General features: G+C 55.6%; 1 protein-coding gene across 5 annotated transcripts in view; it reads right to left on the reverse strand.

The window, feature by feature from the left end:
- ABR (active BCR-related) overlaps positions 1 to 23,539 on the reverse strand; it is a 103,877-nt gene that overhangs the window by 4,485 nt on the left and 75,853 nt on the right. For 3 of the 5 annotated variants that reach the window (XM_008056045.2, XM_008056046.2, XM_021711353.1), the window contains 5 exons: positions 4,709 to 4,768; positions 4,349 to 4,458; positions 3,551 to 3,690; positions 2,034 to 2,168; positions 1,072 to 1,177 (listed from right to left, as the gene is read on the reverse strand). In XM_008056045.2, the coding sequence (XP_008054236.2) occupies positions 1,072 to 1,177; positions 2,034 to 2,168; positions 3,551 to 3,690; positions 4,349 to 4,458; positions 4,709 to 4,768 (551 nt within the window). Of the gene's footprint in view, positions 1 to 1,071; positions 1,178 to 2,033; positions 2,169 to 3,294; positions 3,348 to 3,546; positions 3,691 to 4,348; positions 4,459 to 4,708; positions 4,769 to 18,979; positions 19,147 to 23,539 lie in introns of those variants that run through there. The other 2 variants (XM_021711352.1, XM_008056048.2) reach the window with 2 other exon arrangements.

Below are 23,539 nucleotides of genomic sequence, written 5' to 3' on the forward strand. Positions count from 1 at the left end.
CCCGCCCCTCACCCTCCACCCGCCCCCCTGCCAAGGCCCAACCAAGGCCCAGATGTGGGAACAGACTGTGCCCGGTTCCCAGGGTGGAAAACCTAATGAATTTTCCCTTCCCACTCCTCTGTGCGTCCTCCTCCCCACAACTCTCGCCAAATGATTTGGGAACTGGTCGGGGTTCTGATCCTGGCCAAACCAGAGGAAAAATGTCTCATAATGGGAAAAACACGGCACCAGCCCCAGGCGCATCCAGGCCTCCGCTGGCCCTCCCGAGCCTGGCCTGGCTGGCTGAAGCGGGTGCCTGGCCCAGGGGGAGCTGAGCACATGGAGGAACTGCCCACAGAGCGTCCCCGTCCTGGGGGAGCTCCCTGGTTCTCGGTGACAAGTGGCTTTAAGGGATGCCTAGTGACCTCTCCCTGCTCCTGGGACTAGTCCTGGGCTCAGAACTGGGTTCAGGTCTGTACTTGGCTGCAGGCATCAACCTGCCCAGCTCTTGGTTTGCCTTGCCTACAAGGTGAGCTGGGTCTTAGCTTAGGATTTGAAGATATCGCTTCTAGGGAGAGATGTGTTACTGGCTCAGGCATGGGGAGATGGTTTCCCTATCTGCTAAATGAGATATGGGCCAAGACCGGTGAGTTTCAAACTTTTTTACTGTGACCCACAATAATAAACACATGTTATGTTGCAACACAGTATACATGTCTGCATGTAACTGAACAAAGCAATCGTACTTACATGTACTGCTGGTATTGACCCTAATGCTATCTATTCAATTTCATTTTTAAAAGGCTAAATTGATTGAATGAACCACTGAGAGGTGAGACCCACTAGAAAGTCTGTCTATCTTGACTCTGATCAATATTTGAAGTAGCTATTAGGATCAAAATATTTCTCAAAAGATAAGCATGAGTCCAAGAAGTTGGACAGCAAACTCGTACTCTGCTGCAGATAGCCTGACAGAGACCAGCGCCCACGATGGGGAACTGAGGAGATGGGGGTCCCACAGCAGGGCACGTGCTCCCTAGCTGGCTTGCCCCGAGTCCCTGCTCTCCCCCTAGTAGGGACCCTCCCGGTTACCTTTTCAAGTGTTCCAGCAGGAAGAGGAAGGTGATGAGGTTGGGGTCGGGCAGGGAGCGGAGCAGGTGCATCATGCAGTTTTCCTTGGCAGCAGGGTCCGACAGAGCTGTGGGGAGGAAAGGGCTAGGGTAGGGCTTGGCTCCTGGGGCTCGCAGCCAGAGCCCTGGTGTTCGTGAGGCTGCGAGACCCTGAGGGAGAACTGAGGCTCCCCGCTCTTTGGAGCCGGGACCTGGTGTCTGGGTGGGCTGTCAGCAGCTGGTTCCTCCTGGAGACCCCACAACTGGCAACTCAGCCAGAAGTTGGGCTGGTGGCCTGCCTGACTGCATGGGTCTTGGCCCTGGTTTGAATGGACAAGTTTAAGCCACTGACTTTTGCTGCCAGTGCTGTGAATGTGTTCTCTCTTTCAACCACCTCTGCTGCTGGCATGTGGGAGAGAGCAGCCTTCCGTGGGCTCCTCACTCCCCATGCCCAGGGGGCTGAAACTCTGGTCTGCCCCAGAAGAGAAGGCAGGAGGGATGCACTTGGCCTGGACTTGGCTTAGGTAGGTGAAGGCAGAAGTCCTGCTGGCCAAGACCCTCAGCACAGGGGATGATGAGAGAGAGTGGTCCTTCCGGAAGGCTCAGCACATGTCATCTTTGTGCCCTCTGGCTTGAACCAGCCTCCTTGGCTCTGGGTACTAACTCCTGACCACCCAACTCGAGGCAGTCTTCACTGGATGCCTGAGGTTCTAAGCAAGGAGGTTGATGCTCAAGTAGGAGGCAGAGAGAGCAGCCCCTGGGGACATCAGGGGTAAGAGGCAGGCAAGAGAGAGACCAGCCTCTGCACCAGGTCCCAGCAGGCCACATCTCGCCCTTGGGCCCTCGGCCACAGGGCCAGGGTACACCGGATATCTCCTTGTGCTCTTTACTCCCTGGCTCAGCCCTGCCCAGCCCAGCCCAGCCCTCAGGACCCCAGAGCCTCACCGATGCCCTCCATGAAAGCTGGATAAAGTCGGTCTGTGAGGAGGGGCTCGGGCAGTTCCCGGAAGTAGAGCTTGAGGGTGCCGGCAATGGCATTGATGTCCATGTCGCTCAGCATCAGCAGGATGTCCTTGTTATCTGCAGGGGTGGAGCAAGATCACCTCCAAGTCATCCCTCTCTCCCTGGCAGCCCTTAACTGGACAGGCAGCCCTGCTCCCTACCCCTACCCATCCTGACACAGTCCCTGCCAATACACCTCTGGCTCTTATCTCCCCCAGAAAGGCAGGTGTAAGGAGTGACCGCAGGTGGCTGAGACCCAGTTCTGTTGGTTACGGTAGAGAAACAGGGAGAAACAGGCTGGGATCCAGTCTGCTGAGACTTCCTGGGGAATGGGAGGGGAGCAGAGCTCATCACCCAGAGTTCCAGGGCCACGTTCATAACGCGTGGCTCACACCCTCCTTCCACCTGGAATCCTCCCATCGCCAAGCCCCTTTCTGAAAGGCAATGCATGTTTTTCATGCCTAATGCCATGTTCCAGCAAAGCCTTAGCTCCCAGGTTGCATGGGGAGCATGTTCCCAGACCCCTGTCCCATCGTCCTCTGCCCCAGGCTCCCCACTGTGCCGCCTCTGGGTCAATCACACATGGAATCAGCCCTGCCTGGCCAGTACAGGATTCTTGACTCTTGTGTAAGTTGCTGCTGCTGCAGCCTAAACCAGCAGGTGGGAAAAGAAGAAATCAGAAAGGTCAGGCCCCACCACCATGGACTTTACACAGAGGCAGAACTACTCCAAGTGCACCTGGGGCCCTGGAGACAGCAGAGGGAGCCTGAGCCAGCAAGCCCAGGCCCAAGCTCTTTGAGTTCCCTGTAGCCCACTAGGCAACCAGGGACTAGCAAAGCCAGGGACACCAACTCTGGAGTAAGATCTGAGTTTAAGGCCAGGATCAAAACCTACAAGCTAGCTGGGCTCGGTGGCTCAGCCTGTAATCCCATGCATTTGGGAGGCTGAGGTGAGTGGATTGCCCGAGCCTGTGGGTTCGAGACCCGCCTGGGCAGGCAAGACCTCATCTCTACAATAAAATCAAAAAAATTAGCTGGGCGTGGTAGCGCGCGCCTGTAATTCTGGCTACTCGGAAGGCTGAGGTGGAAGGATGGCCGGAGCCCAGCAGGTCGAGGCTGCGGTGGCTGGGAGCAGCCACTGCACTCCAGTCTGGATGACAGAGTGAGACTCCAACTCAAAAAAAAAACAAAAAACAAAAACCTACAAGCTGGACAATCCTGGGCAAGTGACTTGGCCTCTCTGAGCTTCTTCAGTTTCCTTATCTGGACAAGAGATTAGAGGAGAGGGAATTACATAAGAAAATACAGCAACAGCTCTTGCCACAAAGACTCCGAAACAGTCTAGCTCGGGCCACATCAGACGGTGTGGCTAGTGTGGCCTCAAAGTGGAGAAGGGCTGCTGGTTCCCTTGAGCGGCTCTGCTCAGGTGTCCCCACCCCAAGGCTGGGTCCCCAGACTCACTGGCGTCGAAGACGGCCTTCAGCGCCTGGATGTCCGTGGCCACCCCGGATATCCGGTAGATGCCGACCTCCTCGATGCCCCTCTTCTCCACCTCCTCCACACACTGCCGGACGATGTAGGGCACCTTGGAGCGCTCCCGCCTGAGGGGGCAGGGGTGTGAGGGCAGGGTGTGGGGAGGTCTCCCGCCAACAGCTCTGCTGTAGTGCCCCTGCCCCAGCAGCCCTGGGCCTTAGAGGGCTCTGGCCTCTGGGATCAGGAGTGGGGCAGGGAAAGAGCTGAAAATGAGGCTATGACACCCCCAGCCTGCCTAAGGCCTGCCTGTGGAGACGGCAAGGGACACAGGCAGAAGAAGGTTTTAGAAAATAAGCCCGGGCTCCAGGGAAAGAGTGCCCTCCAACTCAGATGCTCGTGGATTCAAGCCCTTCCCGAGAGGCAGCCAGTCCTTGGGCTCCAGCCTGTTGCTGCCGAGCCAGAATGTGGGCTCACGGTTGACACATCTTCCCATTTACTATGAAAAGTGGGCAGTCTGGGATTTCCAATGAAATCAGAAAGATCAGGCCCCACCACTGCAGACTTTACAACGTTTAAGGGCTGGCTCATTCCTTCCACAGCATCACACGAGCCAGGGCACACACCTCTGCAGGCCACCCTGGCCGCCGCACTGGCCGCACATGACTACCGACTACTGGGTGACTGATGGGGTGCTGGGACGGGCACAGGCAGGGAGGGCTGGGGGCCGGGGCTGGCGGGGACCCTGCATGCTGATGCTAGCACTTGGACTCTGGAGACGGTACCTACTTAGTCACTACGCTGATCTTCACACCAAAGACGCCGGTCTGCTTTTTGGACGGGGTCCTCTTCAGGCTCATATCTCGGCTGGTGAATTTCATGGAGAATTCCACTTTGATCTGGTGGGGGGGGCGGTGAGGCGGCCATGAGTATCCAAGGAATGCCTCCCAAAACACAGGTGTCTCCCTCCCCAGGAATGCAAACAAGGGCATCGCTAGCACCCGGGCCTCCCTCAACACCTGCAGGATGGCAGCAGAAAGGGTGTGGGCAGAGGAGAGGAGAGGGAGCTGGCTACAGGGAGGTAGAGGCAGCACACTGCCCCGAGGCTGCCTACCCATTGCGCAGACATCTCCCGCCCCTGCCGCTCACCCCATTCATCTCAATCACGTCTGTGTGCCAGTTCTTGGTTTCTACGGTTTGAGGATCCAGCTGCAGAGAGAGAGAATGTGCATGAGTGAGAGGGGACACTCGGAGACCATGCCAGAGCTCTGCCCGCCGGCCAGTAACTGCCCACAAGCTAGCTCAATACTCAGGAAGGTGGTGGTGAGAAGAGCTCTTCAGGGAGGCCCTAGCCCCAGGCCCCTCCAGCCTCCAGCCTCAGCCCTGGCTAGAGAAGTACCCTCCCTGTGAGAGAGGCAGGGCGCACTCTTGGGCTCCTCTGCCCACCACACCGCACTGACTCCTGACCACCACCCTCACAGATGTAGAAACTGAGGTTCACAAAAGGTAATAAGACACCTGCTCTTCCCCCTCCCCTGATGTGGAGTCGTAAGGAGGGGGTCCGACCCCTGGATGTGGAGGTGCTGGACAGGAGGAGGCAGAGCAATGTGGAGCTGGGAGCCCACGCAGAGGAGTCAGGCTGCCTGGGTCTGAATCCCAGCAGCACCGTACCTGGAGTGGGTGCGCGGGCAGGGTTTAACCTGAGCCTCAGCATTCCCGAATGTCTGTGTACTGCAGCCAGTACCAAGAACCGCCTTGCTGGACTGTGGTGAAGATTCAAGCAGTTGGCTTCCAGATAAGCAGTTCCCCCATAGGGGAACTCCCCAGACTTGGGGGAGCCCCAGGGAGGCGCAGACACCAGGGGAGGGTCAGAGGCATCGCTCGCTGGGGATGGTTGCAGACTCTGTTTCTCTAACTCCGTGGCCTTCCAACTGTTCTGCGGGTGCACCCATAAAGTAGTTTCGAAAAACTATGCACTCCCTGGCACATTTTTAAGTCAACGTCTGAACATTTCCATGACAAGTTTAAATAGCAAGGAATATAATTTCCAGAATAATGTAAATATTGCCATCTGAAAATAAAACTGTGACATCTTCTCTCAAATGTATTCAGTGGGCTCTAAATACCATAGCGATTGGACACCCACAATCATCCAGTTAAAGAGAACGCGCACTGCTCTCTTTCTCCAGAGAGACTCTGCATCATCTCTCTCCTGGAATTTGTGTTCCTATTTCATTTTTCCTCAAGAATTTTGTCCTAGTTTATATTTTTAAGTCTTTTATTCATCCTGCTATGATATTATGCTTCCACAGAAATATCTGTATAAATTGAAAAAAAAAAATTTCCCAAGACTGCAAGGCTCCAAATGTCTAAAATACACTCTGGACTGTGATCATCATGATTAGCAGTACACAATCAAAAGGTAAAAGCCCACACATGGCCAACAATAATAGCTCTTAAGAGCAGAGTAACATTCTGGTGGAATTGTATCTATGAATGAGATGGGGAGAAGCTTTGTTTTAGTTGATGTATCCATGTAAATATTACTTTTTGCTCAAGTGAAATGAGGTTCCGCACCAGTTCTGCTTATTTTGTTTTGTTTTAAAAGCTGTGCATGCACGGTGGTACGTGCCTGTAATTCCAGCTACTCAGGAGACTGAGGCAGGAGGATCACTTGAGCCCAGCAGGTCGAGACCAGCCTGGGCAATATAGTGAGACACTGTCTCTTAAAAAAAAAAAGTATGTGAACAATGAAACACTTTATTCACATAAATAAGTAGAAGGTGAAAAGAGTTGTATTATAGCAATATTACACAATTCTTCAACCTCTGTCCATGTTATATGCCTTAAATTGCATAGTATTGAAAATTATTTTAAATGATTTCTCCGCTGACAATGAAGTCCCCTGTCAATTTCGTGGAAGGCAAAGAACTGGCTGTTGCCTGACTTTTGAATGGCTTTGTAACCGGCCACTAGAGTCTTTTACTTTCTCCACACCTACACCAACATTTCTTAAAGCCCCTCTTCTCATCGCTCAGGAGGGCTGTGCGCCCTGGGCCAGGCCCCTGCAGCGAGCTCCGGGTCTATCCCCTGCAGAGTAGAAGCACTGGCGCGAGGTCCGTTCTTTGGCAGATGGCTTTTAGCAACAGCACCTGTGGTAGCTGAGTCCTTTAACGCTCTCCCTGCCCACGAGGCCTTGGCAAGTCTCTGTGCTCTTTCCAAGGTGTGTGTGCCATGGTGTGAACACACTGCTATAATGGGCCACCGTCACCACAGAAGGAAAGCGGCATCTGGGTCAGCCCAGGATAGGTAAGGTACCTACAGCTTGAGGTTATGTCCTTCCCACACCTTCTATCACCCACACACTGGGGACAGGTGGCAGCCTCTGATGGGGCCTGAGGTCTGCACGTGGCTCACTCTGGCCCTGCATTTGGGCCAGCTGTGGTCCAGGTCCAGTCTTCAGCAGCCAGTTCCTTGCCCAGAGGAAGGATGGAATTGAGACCAGAAGACAGAGAAAGTAGTGTGGAAAGAACCAAGCAATCCCTGGGGAGAACCACTGCCCCCAGCACCTCCTCAAACACAAGGGAAGCTGCTGCCCTGGCTCCCTGTTCCAGAAGGCTTGAGGGTACCAAGGGAAGCCCAACTTTGGCCTTGTTTTCCTGAAACCTCCCTCCCCTATAAACTTCTTTTGCCCCACAGCCCCTCTCTGGGCTTGTAGCATAGGCTGCCCCTTAGAGTTCTTTCATCTCATCTGGACCACAGAGTCTTCTTAGACACAGGGTCTGGGTCTGTCCCCCAGCAGTGGCCACACAGGGTGGAGGGATCTCAAATGCTCTTTGTCAACTGAGTGACAAAGATGCTACACTTGGGAGAAACGTTCTGGAGCGGCCATGTCCCCCTTAAACACTTTTTAAAAATATTTATTTTTCTAGCGTCGAGGATCTCATTATGTTGTCCAAGCTGGTCTCAAATTCCTGGGCTCAAGCAATCCTCTCGTCTCAGTCTCTTTCCATGTAGCTGAGATTATAGACATACAACACCACGCAGGCCCTAATATTTTGAGTCTGGGTCTCTCACTCTGTTGCCCAAGCTGGAATGCAGCAGCATGGTCATGGCTCACTGCAGCTTCCAACTTCTGGACTCAAGCAACAGCACCTGTGGTAGCTGAGTCCTTTAAAGCTCTCCCTGCCCACGGAGGCCTTGGCAAGTCTCTGCGCTCTTTCCAAGGTGTGTGCGCCATGGTGTGAACACGCTGCTATAACGGGCCACCGTCACCACAGAAGGAAAGCTGCATCTGGGTCAGCCCAGGATAGGTAAGTTACCTACAGCTTGGGGTTAAGTCCTCGCATCTTCTATCAGTGGTTTCTCTGTCTTCTGGTCTCAACTCTTGAGCTGCTGGGACTACAAGTGTGCCCACCACACCCAGCTAATGTTTTTTATTTTTTGTAGATATGGGATCTCACTATGTTGCTCAGCTGGTATCCAACTCTTAGGCTCAGGCAGTCCTCCTGCCTTGGCCTCCCAAATTGCTGGGATTACAGGTGTGAGTTACCACACCTGGCCTGGCCCCATTTTTTGAATGATATACTATGATTTTATATTTCTGTGGGGTACAGGTTTGTGTTTTGATACCACCCCTTTTTGAGGCAGGTCTCTCCAGGTATCAGCCTAAGCCTCAGGCCAATTCCATGGCACCTGGTCAGAGTCACTGGACGCTTCTCTGCCCCAGCTTCCCATAACCTGGCACCAAATGGCAGCTGCACCGGATGAGCCAGTGGTCCCTCCCTGAGGCCCAGAGTGGTATCTGGATGCAGCCAGATTGGGAGTCAGGATTGGTCTGTGTGAATACACCTACTCATAGGGTTGTCACGGAAAGTGGTAACAACAACTGCCGCATCTTGAGCACGTCCTGTGAGCCTGACGCTGTGACAACCCCTTACACCCAGCACCTCTGTTCATCACCACAACCACCTGTGGGGTTAAGCCCTCACAGCTGCTCCCCTTTTACAGATGAGGATGCTGAGGCTTAAAGAGAATGTGGAGCATGCCCAGGACCATACATCCGGGAAGTGAGACGTGGAGCTCAAATCAAGCCTCCGACTCGCCCCCTCTGCTGAGGCTGCAAGAGAACACGTGAAGTACCTAACCTGGTGCCTGCTCCCCTCAGCAACACCGGGGGCTGCTGTTAGTGCTGTTTACTCAGAAAGGAGTCATCGAGCCTCCTGGTGCATGGCCTGATGGGGCAGACCTGGGTACCGGCTGGGCAGCCTCCAGGATGCTCCTTCGGTTCCCTCCCTCCCTGTCATTTCAGTTAGCTGTTATGTAGTCACCTGATGTTTTTCCTGGGAGCATCTGACACAGGAAAGCAACTCCTGACATTAAAGTCTAGCCTCACTTCCTCCAGAAAGCCTTCCCAGATATCCCCAGGCCACACGAGTCTTCAGTTCTCTCTGCCTTCCTGCTGCTCCATGGCCTGCCAGGTACCCTTTACTGCTGTTTCTCATGCTCCCGCCTTTCTGAGGCCTGGCCTGGGTGAAGTGGCACCTCCTTGTTTTGCTTTGAGCCCGTAGCCCTGCCATGTTCCTGGTGAGTGCCACAGGTGTGGCCCTGCTTTCTGCCCAGGGCAGCCCGCCTGGCCCCTCGGCACCCTGACAACGAAGCTCTGTCTCCCAGGAGGCGGCAGCCTCCAGAAACCGAGTCTATTTCAGGATGTCATTTAAATACAGAGAAGGGAGGGAGAGGGACAGGGCACATTTTCCAGAGAAATGCTGCCTGAATTGCTATGGCTATTTATAACTCCTGGGAAATGTGGACTCTGCTATTTCCTGATTAGATTAGTGCTGGTGTGGGGGCGCCAGCCCTGGGACATTAGTGGACAGGCCACTGACAGCTCACCCTCTAGTCCCAGCAGACAGGTGCTATCCATGGACCCTGGGGAGCAGGTACCTGGGGGACATCTGATCCCCTGAAGGAGGGAGGCAGATGGGGCTCGCCAAGGGCCAGGCTGGGGAGACCCACCCAGGCCACCTCCTTCACACTACAGGTAACCAAGGTGGGGCATAGGCCGGAGACAGAAACAGGCCACAAAACATCTTGGAGAAAGTTATGAATGCATGGGCCACGCACGGTCACTAAGAGCAGCTCAACCATGTTCCTTGTGTCTCTGCATTTAGCTACGGTCCAATCATGGCTACACATTCAGATCGTTCCAGAGAGACATCGGACCTTGGGGCCGATGTCTGGGACAGCACTAGGTTCCTGCCCTAACAACCTGGGCCCCTGTCTGTGATCCTGTAGGGGGCTGGGGGAGGCTACCCCCCTTTCGGGACAGAAGTGGCCTCATGTTTAGGACAGGAAGCACCAAAGCGGCCTTGTAGGGGGTGAAAGGATTTGAGGCCCCAAGGGCAGTGGACATGCCTGTGTTCTGTGCATACCTGAGCATCCTCCAGCACTGAGTTTCAGGAATGTTCTGGGATCCCCTCTGAGAGGTCTGAGGCCTTCCTCTCACCCTGTCTTCACTAGGCTGGAGCAAGTGACCCATCCCTCCTTCTTCCCGCTGCCCTGAGGACTTTTCACGGCCAGCTCTCAGTGCTGGGCATTTGGGAGGCACCCAGTGACTATGGGCCACTCTCACTTCCAGGGTCTCCATTCCTGCTCCCTAGGTGACAGAGCCACGTCCAGCCTGGACCCTTCTGACTGCTGGACCACGCTCCTCCCACTCTACCACCCTCCTCAGCCACATAGCTCACCTGAGAGTCTTCTGGGGATGACTTCTGCCATCTCCCCTTTCCACAAGCCCTTTGTGAGGTCCTTTAATCTACAAAAAGGGGCCTGTGGGTGTCTACGGGCCGCTGGGACTTTACAGTCAGAACAGGCCACTCAGGGTCCCTGAGCGGGGGGCAGAGGTACAGAGCAGATTTCAATACTACTCTGGAATTTAACACAACTCATTAGATGCAAATTCACCCCTAGGGCTCCCAGGCCTCCACCTCCTTCCCCTAGCCCCTTGGCCTCACTTCTGAAGGCTGAACCCCTTCCCTCAGGACCCCAGTCTGTCACTTTCCCAGCACAGGAGCCAGAGGCCCCGAGGAGCCAGTTCCCGGGCACAGCCCCTGCCCTCCTGCCCCCGTCCTTCCTCCTACTCCTGGCTCTGCTCTACCACTGGCCCTCTGAGCCAGAGGCCTGGCATCCTGGCTCTGTCTCGAAAGGTGGGTGGACTTCCCTCAAAGCCCAGAGTTGGTTTTAAAGGTAGATAAAAACTAAGTGCTTCTCTTACTTATTTTTTGAGTCAGGGTGTCTCACTCTGTTGCCCAGGCTGGAGTGCAGTGGCACGATCACAGCTCACCGCAGCCTCAACTTCCTGGACTCAGGTGATCCTTCCACCTCAGCCTCCCGAGTAGCTGGGATTACAGGCGTGTGTCAACACGCCCGGCTATTTTTTAAATTGTTTTTGCAGAAACGAGGTCTTGCCATGTTGCATGGGTTAGTCTTGAACTCCTGGGCTCAAGCGATCCTCCTGCCTTGGCCTCCCCAAGTGCTGGGATTACAGGCATGAGCCACCATGCCTGGCTCTAAGTGCTTCTTAGCAACAAGGGCAGTAAATCCAGTCACCCTAAGAGGTAGGACAGGAATGTTAGAAAATGACTCAAGAAGGACCTCAATAAAATTGGTCCCTGGACAGGGCACTAGATGGAAAGCAGGGCTGCCTGGGCATGTTTTGGAGCACGCCTGCCCTGGAGAGCCTGTGGAGACTGGGCCCTGAGCCAGGTATCGTGTCTGATGATGGTACATTTCCTGTGGCTCCCAGGCCAGTGGCCACGGTGGCGGTCCCGGGCTGGCTTTCCCTTACCCTCCCCCAAGTGCAGCCACACGCTCAGGGCTGGGTACCCTTGGGACACCAAAGCCAGTCTGTCATTGGGACAGACCACAGGCCTCTGTGAGAGGCATAGCAGGGCTAGCACTGGGGGAGACGGGGAGGTGCCAAGAGCCTGCTTCTCCTCCCTGGGAGGGTACTGGAGGGTTCTGTCAACGTGGCTGCTCTGAGAGACTCAGAAAGAGGCAGGGTAGAGAGGGAAGGGCTTCCAGGGCCTGGTCCTGCCTTCCAGTTCACCGTACTCTCACCTCATCTTCCCAGTGGCCTTGCACCCTACCATGAAGCCAAGCAAGCTCTGCCTCTCACCCTGGAGGTTCGGGCCAGCGAGGCCAGCCAGGCTCTACTTAGCATGCCCTGTGGCCAAGGTTTGCCACCCTCCCACTCCCAGGCCAGCCACAGACAGGTGTAGGCTGACTATGTATTCCAAGGCACCCAGATGAGGCTTCTTTGCTTGGGCGGCCTCTTCTCCCCTTTCCAAGAACTTTGAAGTTCCCAAGGCCCACATGTGGAAGGGGGTTAGCAGCCCTGAAATGGGACTTTCACTGAAGCCAGGGCAGCCTCTTAGCGCCCACTGCAGCCTGCCTTCCCCAGATCCCACTCTTGTGGCTCAGTCTCCTCGCACCCTCCACACTTTAGCACTCAGGTGGGCATGGCTGACCTTGAGAAGAAACATACAACACTCAAAGCTGAGCTGCTCAAGCCCCTAAGGCCAGCACATCTCCCCTAGAGCTGGCCCACCTGCCATTGCCTTCCCTGCCCGTGGCGGCCTGGAGGTTTCAGCCCAGAACTAAGCTGTGAACTGACACCCATGATGCTGGTCCTAATCCCAGCCCAGGGCCAAGCTGGCAACACCAGGGTAGCAGGGGCTGTGGGTCACTTGAGAAAAGGAACAAGTCAGGGCCAAAGCAACACAGAGACAGCCCCAGCAGTCCCCAAAGAGAAGGGGCTACCTTAGAGATCAAGGTCTGAAGCAAGAGGCTTTGTGAGGTCCTGACCAGGAAGGCTCATGGCTGCCGTGAGAAGGCCAATGCCACCGGCTTAGAGGCCTCCCTCTGAACTTGGAATGCTTGGGAAAGAATCATAAGAGGCTTCTCTGATGAGCCAGGCTCGGTGGCTCAGCCTGTAATCCCGCTCCTTTGGGAGGCTGAGGTGAGTAGATTGCCTGAGCCCGCGGGTTCGAGACCCGCCTGGGCAGCGAGACCTCATTGCTACAATAAATAAAAAAATCAGCCGGGCGTGGTAGCGCATGCCTGTAATTCTGGCTACTTGGAAGGCTGAGGCGGATCACCGGAGCCCAGCAGGTCGAGGCTGCAGTGGCTGGAAGCGGCCACTGCACTCCAGTCTGGGCAACAGAGTGAGACTCCAACTCAAAAAAAGAGGCTTTTCTGAAACAGACTTCACCTCCCTACCCAGGCCAGGAGTGTTATGGGCACAGAACATGCTGTGAGTGGAAACGAGGCCACCAGCAATTCATGGCCATGCGGGCTCTGAGTGGCCGATTCCCCCAGGCCTCACCTCCGCCGTGAGCCTCTCAGTCACTGGACACCATGGAGAGTAACTGCCGTGTCCACTGCTACATATGCATGCTGGGCACCACATACAGGGCAGATGGGTAGAGTCCTGCACCTCCAGACGCCTCCCTATCCAGGGCATGCAGCCCCCTCCCCAACTGGCCCCATGGCTACACTGACAACTGGACAACTGAGAAACAGCCCCAAGGCTTGCGTAGACTCTGGACCTCCTCCTTGGAGGCCACGCAAAGGAGACACAGTGGGTAAGAGCCAGTGCTCGGCCTGAGCCGCGGGGGTCTGAGAGCGGCTCCTCCGCAAAGCCACTCATGTGACCGCATCTGAGTCACTCTCTGAGCCTCAGTTTCCTCATATATAAAATGGTGTGGGTAATAATAGCACCTACCTCAAGGGCTAACTTGCGTCAAGGGCTAAGAATGACGACTGGTACTCAGTATGTTCAAAACGTATCATCATCACGAAAACAGCGTTTCAACTCCCCAGCGGCTTCTCACCGCATTTAGATGAAAGGCTGAACTCCTTGTCCTGCACTGCAAGGCCCTGTGTGATCGGGCTGCTGCCCCCGTGCCCAGCGAAGCTCCTACACTGGCCATGCAGCCTGTCTGCCTCTGCACACACCTGCCGCAGGGTATTTACCTTGTTATTTCCTTTGCCTGGAATGCCCTGTTCCCTGATCTTTCATGGCTGAATTCCTGTCATTTAAATCTTAGCTCAAAACTGATCTCCTCCAGCAGGGTCTCTCCCTCCCTCTAATCCTTACCCAATTTTGTTTTCCCCACAGCACCCGTCCCACCTGCAGAGATCTTATTCCTTGACCGACTCCTATAGACAGGGCCTGCCTCGGGTACCTCTGTTTCCCGGGTTCCTGCATGCCCAGCATTTGGAAGGAGCCCCAGTTGTCTCCAAGACCCAGTGAACGCACAGAGGGGTGGGGGACGGAGACCGCAATGCCTTCCCGCCAGGGTTTCCTCAGGACAAGGGTCAAGAAGTCCCACATTCCTGCTCACCCCTCTTCTCCTGAGTCCTCTGAATGGCTGGCATTGACCCAGGGGCAGCCCTGTGACTTCTTCCACCCAGACTCTCCCAGCTTGTCGAGGGCTTAAGGCTTAGGACTAGGAATCTTGAGACATGGCCAAGATCATCACATGAGCTGGATTCTAGGAGATCATCCTGCTCAGCTCCTTCATGCCGTTCATCCTTCAGCTTCTTGGGTGAGGGATTTACCCAAGGTCACACAGCAAGTTAAAACAGCAGACCCAGACTAGAAAAATGGAAGCTTTTGGACTCCTACCAGCCTGGTGCCCTTCCTCTCTGGTGCCCTGTGCCACATGAGCCTGAGGGCTGGGGGTACTCCCAGGTGGAGTCTCTGAGAGCACAGAGGTGGCATTCAGGTGTCTGAGATAGGGGGTGCTATGGATGTCACAGCTCCGGCTGTTGTCAGCTGAGGTACCAGCCCCGACTGGGGTCACTGTCCAGGATGGAGATCCTTCCAGCTTCTGGCTGAGGAGGAAGGTTCACTTTCTCTAAGCAGGGCTTGGGAAATCTTGTGAGGATCCCGGGGCTCTCCCAGCATCTCTGCAGAAGCAGCAACTCCCATGGCCACTTCCTACCTCTCCAGGACCCGTCCTGGGGGGGGAAGGACAACAGGCCTTAGTCTAAGGTTCACTGGAATCCAGAACTGACACCAGTTTTCTCCCAGGGACTGGGCAGGAAGGTCACAGGTACAGAGGAGTTAGTGTTCCTCTAAGGTGCTAGGGGCTGTCAGAACAGACACCCCTTCTGTCCTCAGCATGATTTAACAGGGAATAAAGGTCAAAATCCAGCGCCTGTCAACCTAATACTTGGGGCAGTCGGCAGGGCCACTCAGCAGACTAGTGCCTCTTAACCAACATCTGACGGCTCTCCCAGACCAGCACCTGCTGAGATTTCTAGGTTCTTTCCAAGATGTCTGCCCCTTCTGGGCCTAGGGCCTCACTGCTTCCAGATACTACAGCAACCCTGGGCTTGGGCAGCTTTGGCCTTTCAGGGACCCCCTTGTTTATTAGCAGGCTCAGCTCTCTCTGGTCCACAGCTGTCCATGAGCTGGGGCACTGAGCCCAGCACAGCTGGCTGGCCGGTCAACTGTCCATGGATGTTGGAGAGAGCCAGTGCCCTTCTAACTCCCTAGGTGCCAAGAAACAGCATGGTGCCAGGTCCACTTAGAGCAGAGGTCCCTACCTTAGGGGCCGTGACCCCCTCTGCAATAGCATAGTTGGGGGGGGGGGCAATTCCCAAGAATCTAGGTGGGCTCTACAACCTTTTTCAGACTCTCAGAGTAGAGACTCAAACAAGCCTCTTGGGAGCCAGCTTGGTGGAGAGTCGGGACACTGGGGGTTCAGGAACCCAAGTGTGTAGTCCCAGAAGTGAGGTCTTCTCACTCGAGGTAGGGTGGGGAATGCTGTGGAAACGCAGGAGGGTCGCTTTATCCCCACTTCCAATCCATCAGCTGGCCTGGCCACAATCGTGGTCTGCATAGAGGCCCAGGAGGAGTGGGCTGGTGGCAGGGTTGCTCCACCCCAGGGGGGAGGGACTCCTATAGTCCCTTGTCTACAGCTGAGGGATTGCTAGAGGGGGTGAGTGGACATGGAGGATGCAGCTTTCCTCCCTGTGGCAAGTAAGGAAGAAGGGGGTAGGACAGGGCCGTGGGCAGCTGAGGCCAGGACAGATTTCTGTCGGAGGCTTCAAGATCTTTCTTGGTGTCCAGAGCTGGATTATGAAATAAAGCAGATGAATCCAAGACACTTCTGTATCTTTACCCAGCACCTCTGTGCCCTCAATGGCAAGAACAGCCAGTGAGTGGCTGTGAAGCCCTGGGGATGTGTGCATGGTCTGCATACCTGGTGCCATCAGGAAAAACTGTGAAGTTAAGTGGCAGACTCCGGGAGGGGCTAGAAGCTGTCCTGTGGTGGCAATCAAGCTGACAAAGAAAGGGATCCTCTTCTAAGACCATCCTGAGCCTTATGCTTCCTCAGAAAAGTGGCCCAAGAGGGCTCCCCATCCTGTTCTTCCTCAGGTAACACCTCTGAGCCCCTGTATAAGCAAACTCCAGCACAGAACAGGTGGACTCATATCAGGGCTCAGCAGTGCCAGCCTCCAGCTTCTTGAGGGAAGTTCTCTGGAAGCAGGGAGTTCTCAGACCCATATGGCAGAGACAAGCTCATCAGAAGCTGTCTTCAACTCTCCTCCACTTGCTGAGGCCCTGCAGTTCAGCCTGAGTCCCCCCCGGCTGCGGCCAGTGTCTAGCCTGGTCTGAGTCAGAAGCAGCCTGGCCTTGGTTGCAGAGCTACATACGGGCCTTGATCTCCCCACTAGACAAATGCTTCTGGCCCAGCCTCACTCTGGGCCCTCTTAGCCTCTCTATGGCTCCCATGAGTGAAACCGTTAAAACCTCTGGGTGCTTCAGGAGTTGGGAATGGGATTCTTCCTTCAGCCCCTTCTCCCAAGTTCAACCTCAGAATCTAGAAGCAGGAAGGGTGGGAGGAAGACAAGGCACTGGGCCTGGTCTATTTGAGTGTGACTGCAGGCAAAAAAAAAAGGAAAGGAAAGTAGAAATGCAAAGTTAAATACCAAGAGCACTGGCTGAACCCACAAACCCAAATGCCACGTGTCTCCTCTGCTGAATGCTTGCACAACAAACCAACTGCCAAGTCAGGGGCTGGAATGAGGCTTCAGCCCCAGAACTCTCCTCTGGGGACAAGAACAACCCAGCCATAGGACCCCTAGGACCCAACGGAGAGCCCACGAGGGGTCCCTGCCTCCTCACCCCCAGCAACAGATGACTCCCGAAACCAGAGTCCCCACACGATGTCAAAGGCTGGGTTTGAATACTGGGACCTTACCATCGGAGCAGATTCCTCAGTCCAGCCAGAGGTCCCGAGACGAGCCACATCCCTCCTTCTAGCCTCTAGTGACTCTCTAGCTAAATGGGAGCAGGAGGCCCACAGGCGTTGCTCGCCTCCACAACATCCAACCCTCAGGGCAAAGGTAGTGAGGAGTGACTCCTCCTGCCAGCCTGGTCCATACCCAACACCCTTCCCTTACCCCACCTAAACTGCTGCCTGATTCCAGACCCTTGGCCTGGCAGGAAGCCCATTGCACTGAAAAAAACAAAAAACAAAAAAAGCAAAAAACAACAAAACCAGGTTAATGCAGAGAGGAAAGAAGAGAAGAGGACAGCAGACCTGGCTCCCCTCCCAGCCTTCACAGTAAGGTAGGCACAGCAGGGTGCATGTCCCTCTGTTACCCACAGTGCAGACCCTTGTGTGTATGACACTGATACATTTTGTCACACAGCATGTATCAGGGGGCTAAATCACCTGCCACACAGAGCTGCCCAGTGCCACAGCCACCCTGCAGTTGCACTGACGCCAACCAACCCAGCAGTCCAGTGCCTGGCTGGCCTGCCATCCCTGCCCCGAGATCACCATCAGACACCATCAGAGGCAAACCCAGCTGAGGAATTCCTGAGGTGGCGTCGGTGTTGCCAGCCCCCAATGCGCAGGGAAAGAACTGAAAGTCTGGGACGTCAAGGTCTAAAAAACAGTCCCCAACTTGCCAGCACCTCCCAGAGGGCAGGTGAATCGGAAGGGCTCTGTCTGGCTAGCACTGGGCCAGGAACCTGCTGCGTCAGTTTCTTGCCAACCTTGAGGTTTGGGAATGGATGGTGTGAGCTTTGGGCTGGTGTCTGCTGGCCTCAGCAAGGGTTGGGGATGGGGGGTACGGGGAGTGGATGGCTGGCTCCATGCTGCCGGGCACAGACAGCTGCCTCAGCACAGAGGGGCTCTGGTAGCAGCCAGGGCCAGCAGGACTCTGCTAGTCTGGTCCCCAGAGAGGCTGAAGGTGACACAGGGGCCGATGCAGGACAATTCAAGTTGCTGCCCTACCCAGTACTTTCCAGGACTGATGTCACCTCTGGGAGATCAAGTATGCTCCACTGGCAAGAGATGAAAAGAAACAAGGAGCCAGTGGGCCCGAGATCACTTCCTCTCAGCAGGTGCCAGGAGCCTCTGTGCAGGCTGGCAGCAAGTCCCCTCTGAGCTACAGGAGGGCTTGCAAATCCCCACTGCAGACTAGCCAAGGCTTCCTTTGAAGGATGGGCATGGCCCTGGGCAGCCAGGATTGGCACCCTGCGACATCTTACTTAGGCGGCTGACTTGGGCTGCAGAATTATCAAGCACTTCCTGTGTGCTAGGCACTGGGGCCGGCTCTTCCTCGGATGCCTGATGCCAGGGCCCACAGCCAGCTCCAAGGCAGCCTGCCCAGATGCAGGACAGTCAGCTTCTATCTCAGATTTTAATCCCAACTCAGGTCTGGGGCTGCAGGCAGGACCGGCTGTCTGCCCTGGCACAGCTTGGTCTGGGCTGCCTGCTAGGTCAGGAACCCCCTGGCACACTGATTGAGTTGCCTGGTGCCTAGTTGGCCCCAGGCCAGCAGGCAACTGGGTGGTCCCCAAAGGGGACGCCTACAGCCCCTAGACTCAGCAGTATAACTGCCTCCCCACACCTCCCCCCCACTTTCCTGGTGGGGAGTGATCCCCACAACCCAGCACAAAGAAACCTCATGCGACAGATGGTGTTGCGGTGTCCCCTCTCAGCAAAGGGGCAGCCAGCAATGTCCACTGAACGCAGGAGGTCGGGTCTGGGCTAAACACAGTTGCAGGATACTGAGACCCCGGAGTCCTTTGCCTAGTTTGCATTCCTGCCAGTACCGACTCAGAAAGCAGCCAGGCAGAGTCCACTTGCTTAGAAGACAAACCCCCTTTTCCCGAGGCAGGGACAGATTCAGAGAAAGCCACTGGGGGTGGGGGATAGCATTCATCATCAAGGCAAAGCTACCAACAGCAGACGCGCACACACCCCAGCCTGTCCTAGGGCTTCCCGGATCAGGCAGGAGCTGGAAAGGCAGAGGCCAGCTGCCCCCAAGCCCTTCCTCAGTCCCTCTGGCCCGAGCCCCTCGTACCCCTTCAGTCCCGGCTGGCACCTTGTGGCGGAGCAGCTTGCTGCGCACCCGGCCCCAGAGCCGGGCGCCTGTGTTGGGGGGCCTCTTGCTCCCTGAATCCTCCAGCCGATCGAGGCAGCAGCGCTCCAGGGGTTCGCACACCGCCTTCAGGCTGCAGTCGGGCTGGGGCAGGACGTCGGTCATGCCGGCGACCCGGCCGGGGGCCAGATGCCAGCGGGTTCGCGGCGAGGCAGCAGGCGGCACCGGAGCGCGGGCTGTGCCGAGCGCGGGCTGTGCGGAGCGCTCAGCCCGTCAGAAGTGCATGGTGGAGCTCGAGTTTCTCCCCCCCTCCGCCCTCCCCGGAGACTGCAGCCGCGACGACGTGCTGGAGCAGCGGTCCCGCCGAGCAGCACTGGCACGGGCGCCTCCCCGCGGCCCGGGCTTCTCCCCCGCCCACTCGTCCCACTCGCGGGACGCCGAGTGCGTGCGCCGCCGACCGGCCGGCCGCAGGCAGGGCCCCCGCCCCCACCGAAGGAAGTGACTCAGAGGAGGCGCTGGAGTTGCCCCCTGAAAAACCCAACCCTGGGCTTAACTCTCGGCAAGCTGGCGCTCCCCCACGGCCCCCACTAAAGAAAGTTTGACAAGCAGCTAAACACAATTTAGCCCCATCCCTTGTAGATCCCGTTAACTCTTTCACCACCAGGTTGCTCCTGGTGGACCTGGGGTTTCAGGGAGGCTTGGTGTCAAGCCAGATGGGGCCAGCAGGGGACAGGGTTCCAGGCAGGAGACGCATTTTAGCCACAAAAAGCTGCCCTCCGCCCCTGCAAAGAGCTCTCACTGCCCTGGGGCTCTACTCCCCTATCCCCAATTCCTGCCCCAAGGCACTGCCCTCAGCGCCAACTTGGTGACAGGCCAGACACTTGTGGACAGGCACTCACAAACTGCCTCTTGAGGGGAAGGTAAGGAATACAGAGGACCCCTCGTGTGGCAGCTTCCTGGGCTTTAGCAGCCCCCGTGGGAATCAGGCTACCATGGGCCCTCTCCAGGGACACACGCAAAAGTCAAAGACAACACTGTCACATATGTCCAGCAAGAGACGCGCCTTGCCTGGCCACTTCTAACCATGGCCCTGTGCATCTCGCCAAAAGAGGCTTCTGCTGCCAGAGGCAGAGGGGCAACCGGTCACGTCTGTGCTGGGCACCTCGGGAGATAGTAAGAGCTTGTTTTTGGCCCTCAAGTTAGTGGACATTCTAACTGAACAATGAGAGGTGCATTATTTCCCAAGGTAGCAATATGAGTTAGAAAAAGTTAGAGAAGCCAGAACCCCAAGTGGTTAGGGTGCACAAAACCCAGAGGAGTCCAGGACGTCACACTGCTGCAGAGCTAGGCACGGGGTAGGGAGGAAACCAATATTTGCACAGTGCCAACAATGAGCCAGATCTCTCAGATATCCGATTGCACTTAGGCCACATGCTTTTATGATGTTGGCATTACTGTCCCCATTTTAGAGATGTGAGAACAGGGTCTCAGGAAGTAAAGTTCTCACCGAAGGTCAGGCTGCAAGTGAGGGGGCAGGTCCCCTCCAAGGCCCTTGGTGCTCACAACCACTGTGCCTCACTCAAGTGCAGATGGTACTTGAAGTCAGGAAAAAGACCTGGGTCAGGACATTTCTTGGTTGACCCCAGGGTAGGTGGGTCGGGGCACAGAGCCCAGTCCTTGGCATCCCAAATGCTCCTGCTGTCTCAACCCTGCAGACAGTTATCAGGATTTTATCTCAGAGCCCTCAGGGTTTTTTGAGAAAGAGGTAGATTCACTGCAGAGGTAGCCAAGAACTCATCATAGTAAGAGCTGCCCTTCACAGAGGTTTACTCTGGGATGTGCACCATGTGAACCCTCTACATTAATGGATGAACTCACTTGGTCCTCCCTGCAACCTCATGAAGTATCAGCACCCCCATTTTACATTTGAGGAAACTAAGGGCTTTGAGAAGTTGAGCAACCTGCCCAAGGCCAAGATGGGCTGGAACACAAACGGAGGTGTGGCTAACACACAGCCTATGCCCCCATCACACCCTGGTGTGGCCAGGTCTGGTCCTGAGATGCCTTCCACCTGGTTGGTGGAGGTGGGGCTCTCGGAGGCTGTTCAGACATTCTCTTTTCTCTAACTTGTATTGTTACCTTGAGAAATAACACACCTCTCATTGTTCAGTTAGAATGTTCCCTTACTTGAGGGTCAAAAACCAGTTCTTACTGTCTCCTAAGGTGCCCAGCACAGACATGTGGCCAGTTGTCCTGCCTGGGGCCTGCTGGGCTAGAACAGAACCAGGGCTCTGAGTGCCCCTGCAGGGCAACCAGGCCAGCCTGCCTCTTCCGGGCTCACACTCCACATCCCCCTCTGCATAGTGCACACAGGGTTGGGTTGCCAGGGCCACACAGAGCCTCACATCTGAGCTGGGGCTGTCCAAAGTCCTGCAGCTAAATGGGGCCTGAGCCACAAAAGCCTTGCCAGCACCCCCTGAGGGGGAAGGGAGGAGACTGATAGATGTAGGGACACACCTATATCCCCTGCCCAGCTAACCCCTGACTGAAGCTTCCTGATCCATCCCTCACCTGCCTCTTCCAGGGTACCTGACGGGCCAGGCAGATACCTTCACCACAGTCACACACCCCATCTCCTCCAGGAAGGCTTTGCTCAGTCTTTCAGGCTTCATTTCTTCGTCCCATTCATGTTATTCTAGTGGCAGTGACTGAGGGTCTGGACACATGCCCAACCCTGAGGTGGGGGCTGAGGAATCACAGAGATGAGTCAGATGCCAGCACTTGACAAAGGTGCAGTCTCCAGAGGAAACAGGAGGCAGAAAGGTATCCATGCATGCACCCGGCGTAGGTTGACTGTGCACCTACTATGTGTCATATCTAGATGGACACAGCATCATCTTTGCCCTAGAAAAACCCAGTGTCATGCTGTCAGGACAGCACAAATGAAGTGCTGTGAATGTTAAGATAAAATGTTTAGCTGAAGGGAATCCAGGAAGGCTCCTTGGAGGAGACAGGGTTGGCACAGAACCCTCAGAGCTGTGGGGAAAGGTCATTCATCCAGCTGGGTTCCAGTTTCACTCTGCATCTCTCCAGCAAATGTGCAATCACTGGTTGTGTAACTGGCTGGTAAGGTGCCATTGTAATTGCTCACCACGCTCGTCCGCTGCAGAACACTTGGCACTGGCTGGTTCGCTGCCTTTCTAAGGTTCTTGTCCTTTTAGCTGGGTCACATGTCACAGGGTACAGCCTGGGGGGATGGTGTGCCACTCCCTACCACCGGATGTGTGGGAGGAGGGGGCATTGTAAATCCTGTTCCCAAAGCCCTACACTTGCCTGTCTTAGGAACCCCAGGCTCAACACTTGTCTGGGTAAAGCTAGCTCTGATTGGATGAATGATGGCCAACTGGTCTCCATGGTGACATAAGCGCCTTAGCAGATGGGCAGCCGAGTTGGGAGGCTCTTCCCTTGAGATGCTCATCTTTCCCTTTCCCCCCATAGACTGAGGGCTTCCTCTAGGGACAGCATAGATCTGCCTTCTCTTCCCTAAGCCTGACTCATTCCTTCCTGGAACCAGTGGTCTAGGGTGGAGGAGGATTTTTGCAAGATAAATGTCCCCAGCAAGTTCCTCAAAAGCAGCAGTCTCAATTCTAGTCCCTCCAGCCCACCACAGCCCATCCTCATCTCTGCTGGGCTAGGCTCAGACTATCCTGGCCACCCAGGAAGTAACCGCATTCCCTCCTCCCGCACCCCTTCCATCCAGCCACACCTGGCAGAGCCTTCCTCTGAGGACATGCAAGGGCCCCCAGGTTGGATAAACAGAGCCTGGGTGGTAAGGCCCCCAGAACAGATGTCACTGCCTCTGGAATTAAAAACATTCCTGGTGGACTGTCCTATCCTCCCTCATCTCCTCCCCAGCCTCTCTGCCAGAGGAATGAGAGGGACTGTCCCTAGGGAGATGTGGGTGGGACCCTGGGTTATACCCAGGGAGAGGGCCACACCACCCAGCACAGCTGTGATTGAGGTAAAATCAGGTTAAAGTGATCAGCAGCAGCATCACTGAGGAAAAAAAGGGTCAACAGGGAATAATACACGTCCTGAGACGTGTAGGCGGGAGAGGCAGGGACTGCCACAGTGCCGCCTTGGTGACAGCTGGGGGTGGGGACAGCTTCCAGGCAAATCCTCCAGCCTGTGGACACGAGGAGTAAGGTTCTGAGAACCTCGGGATGTGGCTGCCGCTCCTCTGGAGTGACCTCCTTTTCCCCAGCAGAAAGACTTTCATCTCCTCCCAACCCACACTGGAACCCCGATTCTCTGTCCTGACCTGTAGCTCAGATGACTCCAAGCCAGGAAAGGGGTTTCTCTGCAGCCAGCTAGACCAGAGCCCATCAGATCCCCAGCGGGGATAGGCCAGGAGCCAGGCGGGGAGGGGGGAGTCCCAGGTGCTGGAGCCAAAAGCCCAAGAGGAACCTGGTACCTGGCTGAGGATGAGGACCAGGAGGGATGTGGCCAGGGTCTGCCAAGAACATTCCTCAGCCCCCGAATAGCATGGCACCAGGTGGGCCC

This window comes from Carlito syrichta, unplaced genomic scaffold (genome assembly GCF_000164805.1).
Source record: "Carlito syrichta isolate Samal-C Ts95f unplaced genomic scaffold, Tarsius_syrichta-2.0.1 Scaffold302085, whole genome shotgun sequence".
Lineage (NCBI taxonomy): Eukaryota > Metazoa > Chordata > Mammalia > Primates > Tarsiidae > Carlito > Carlito syrichta.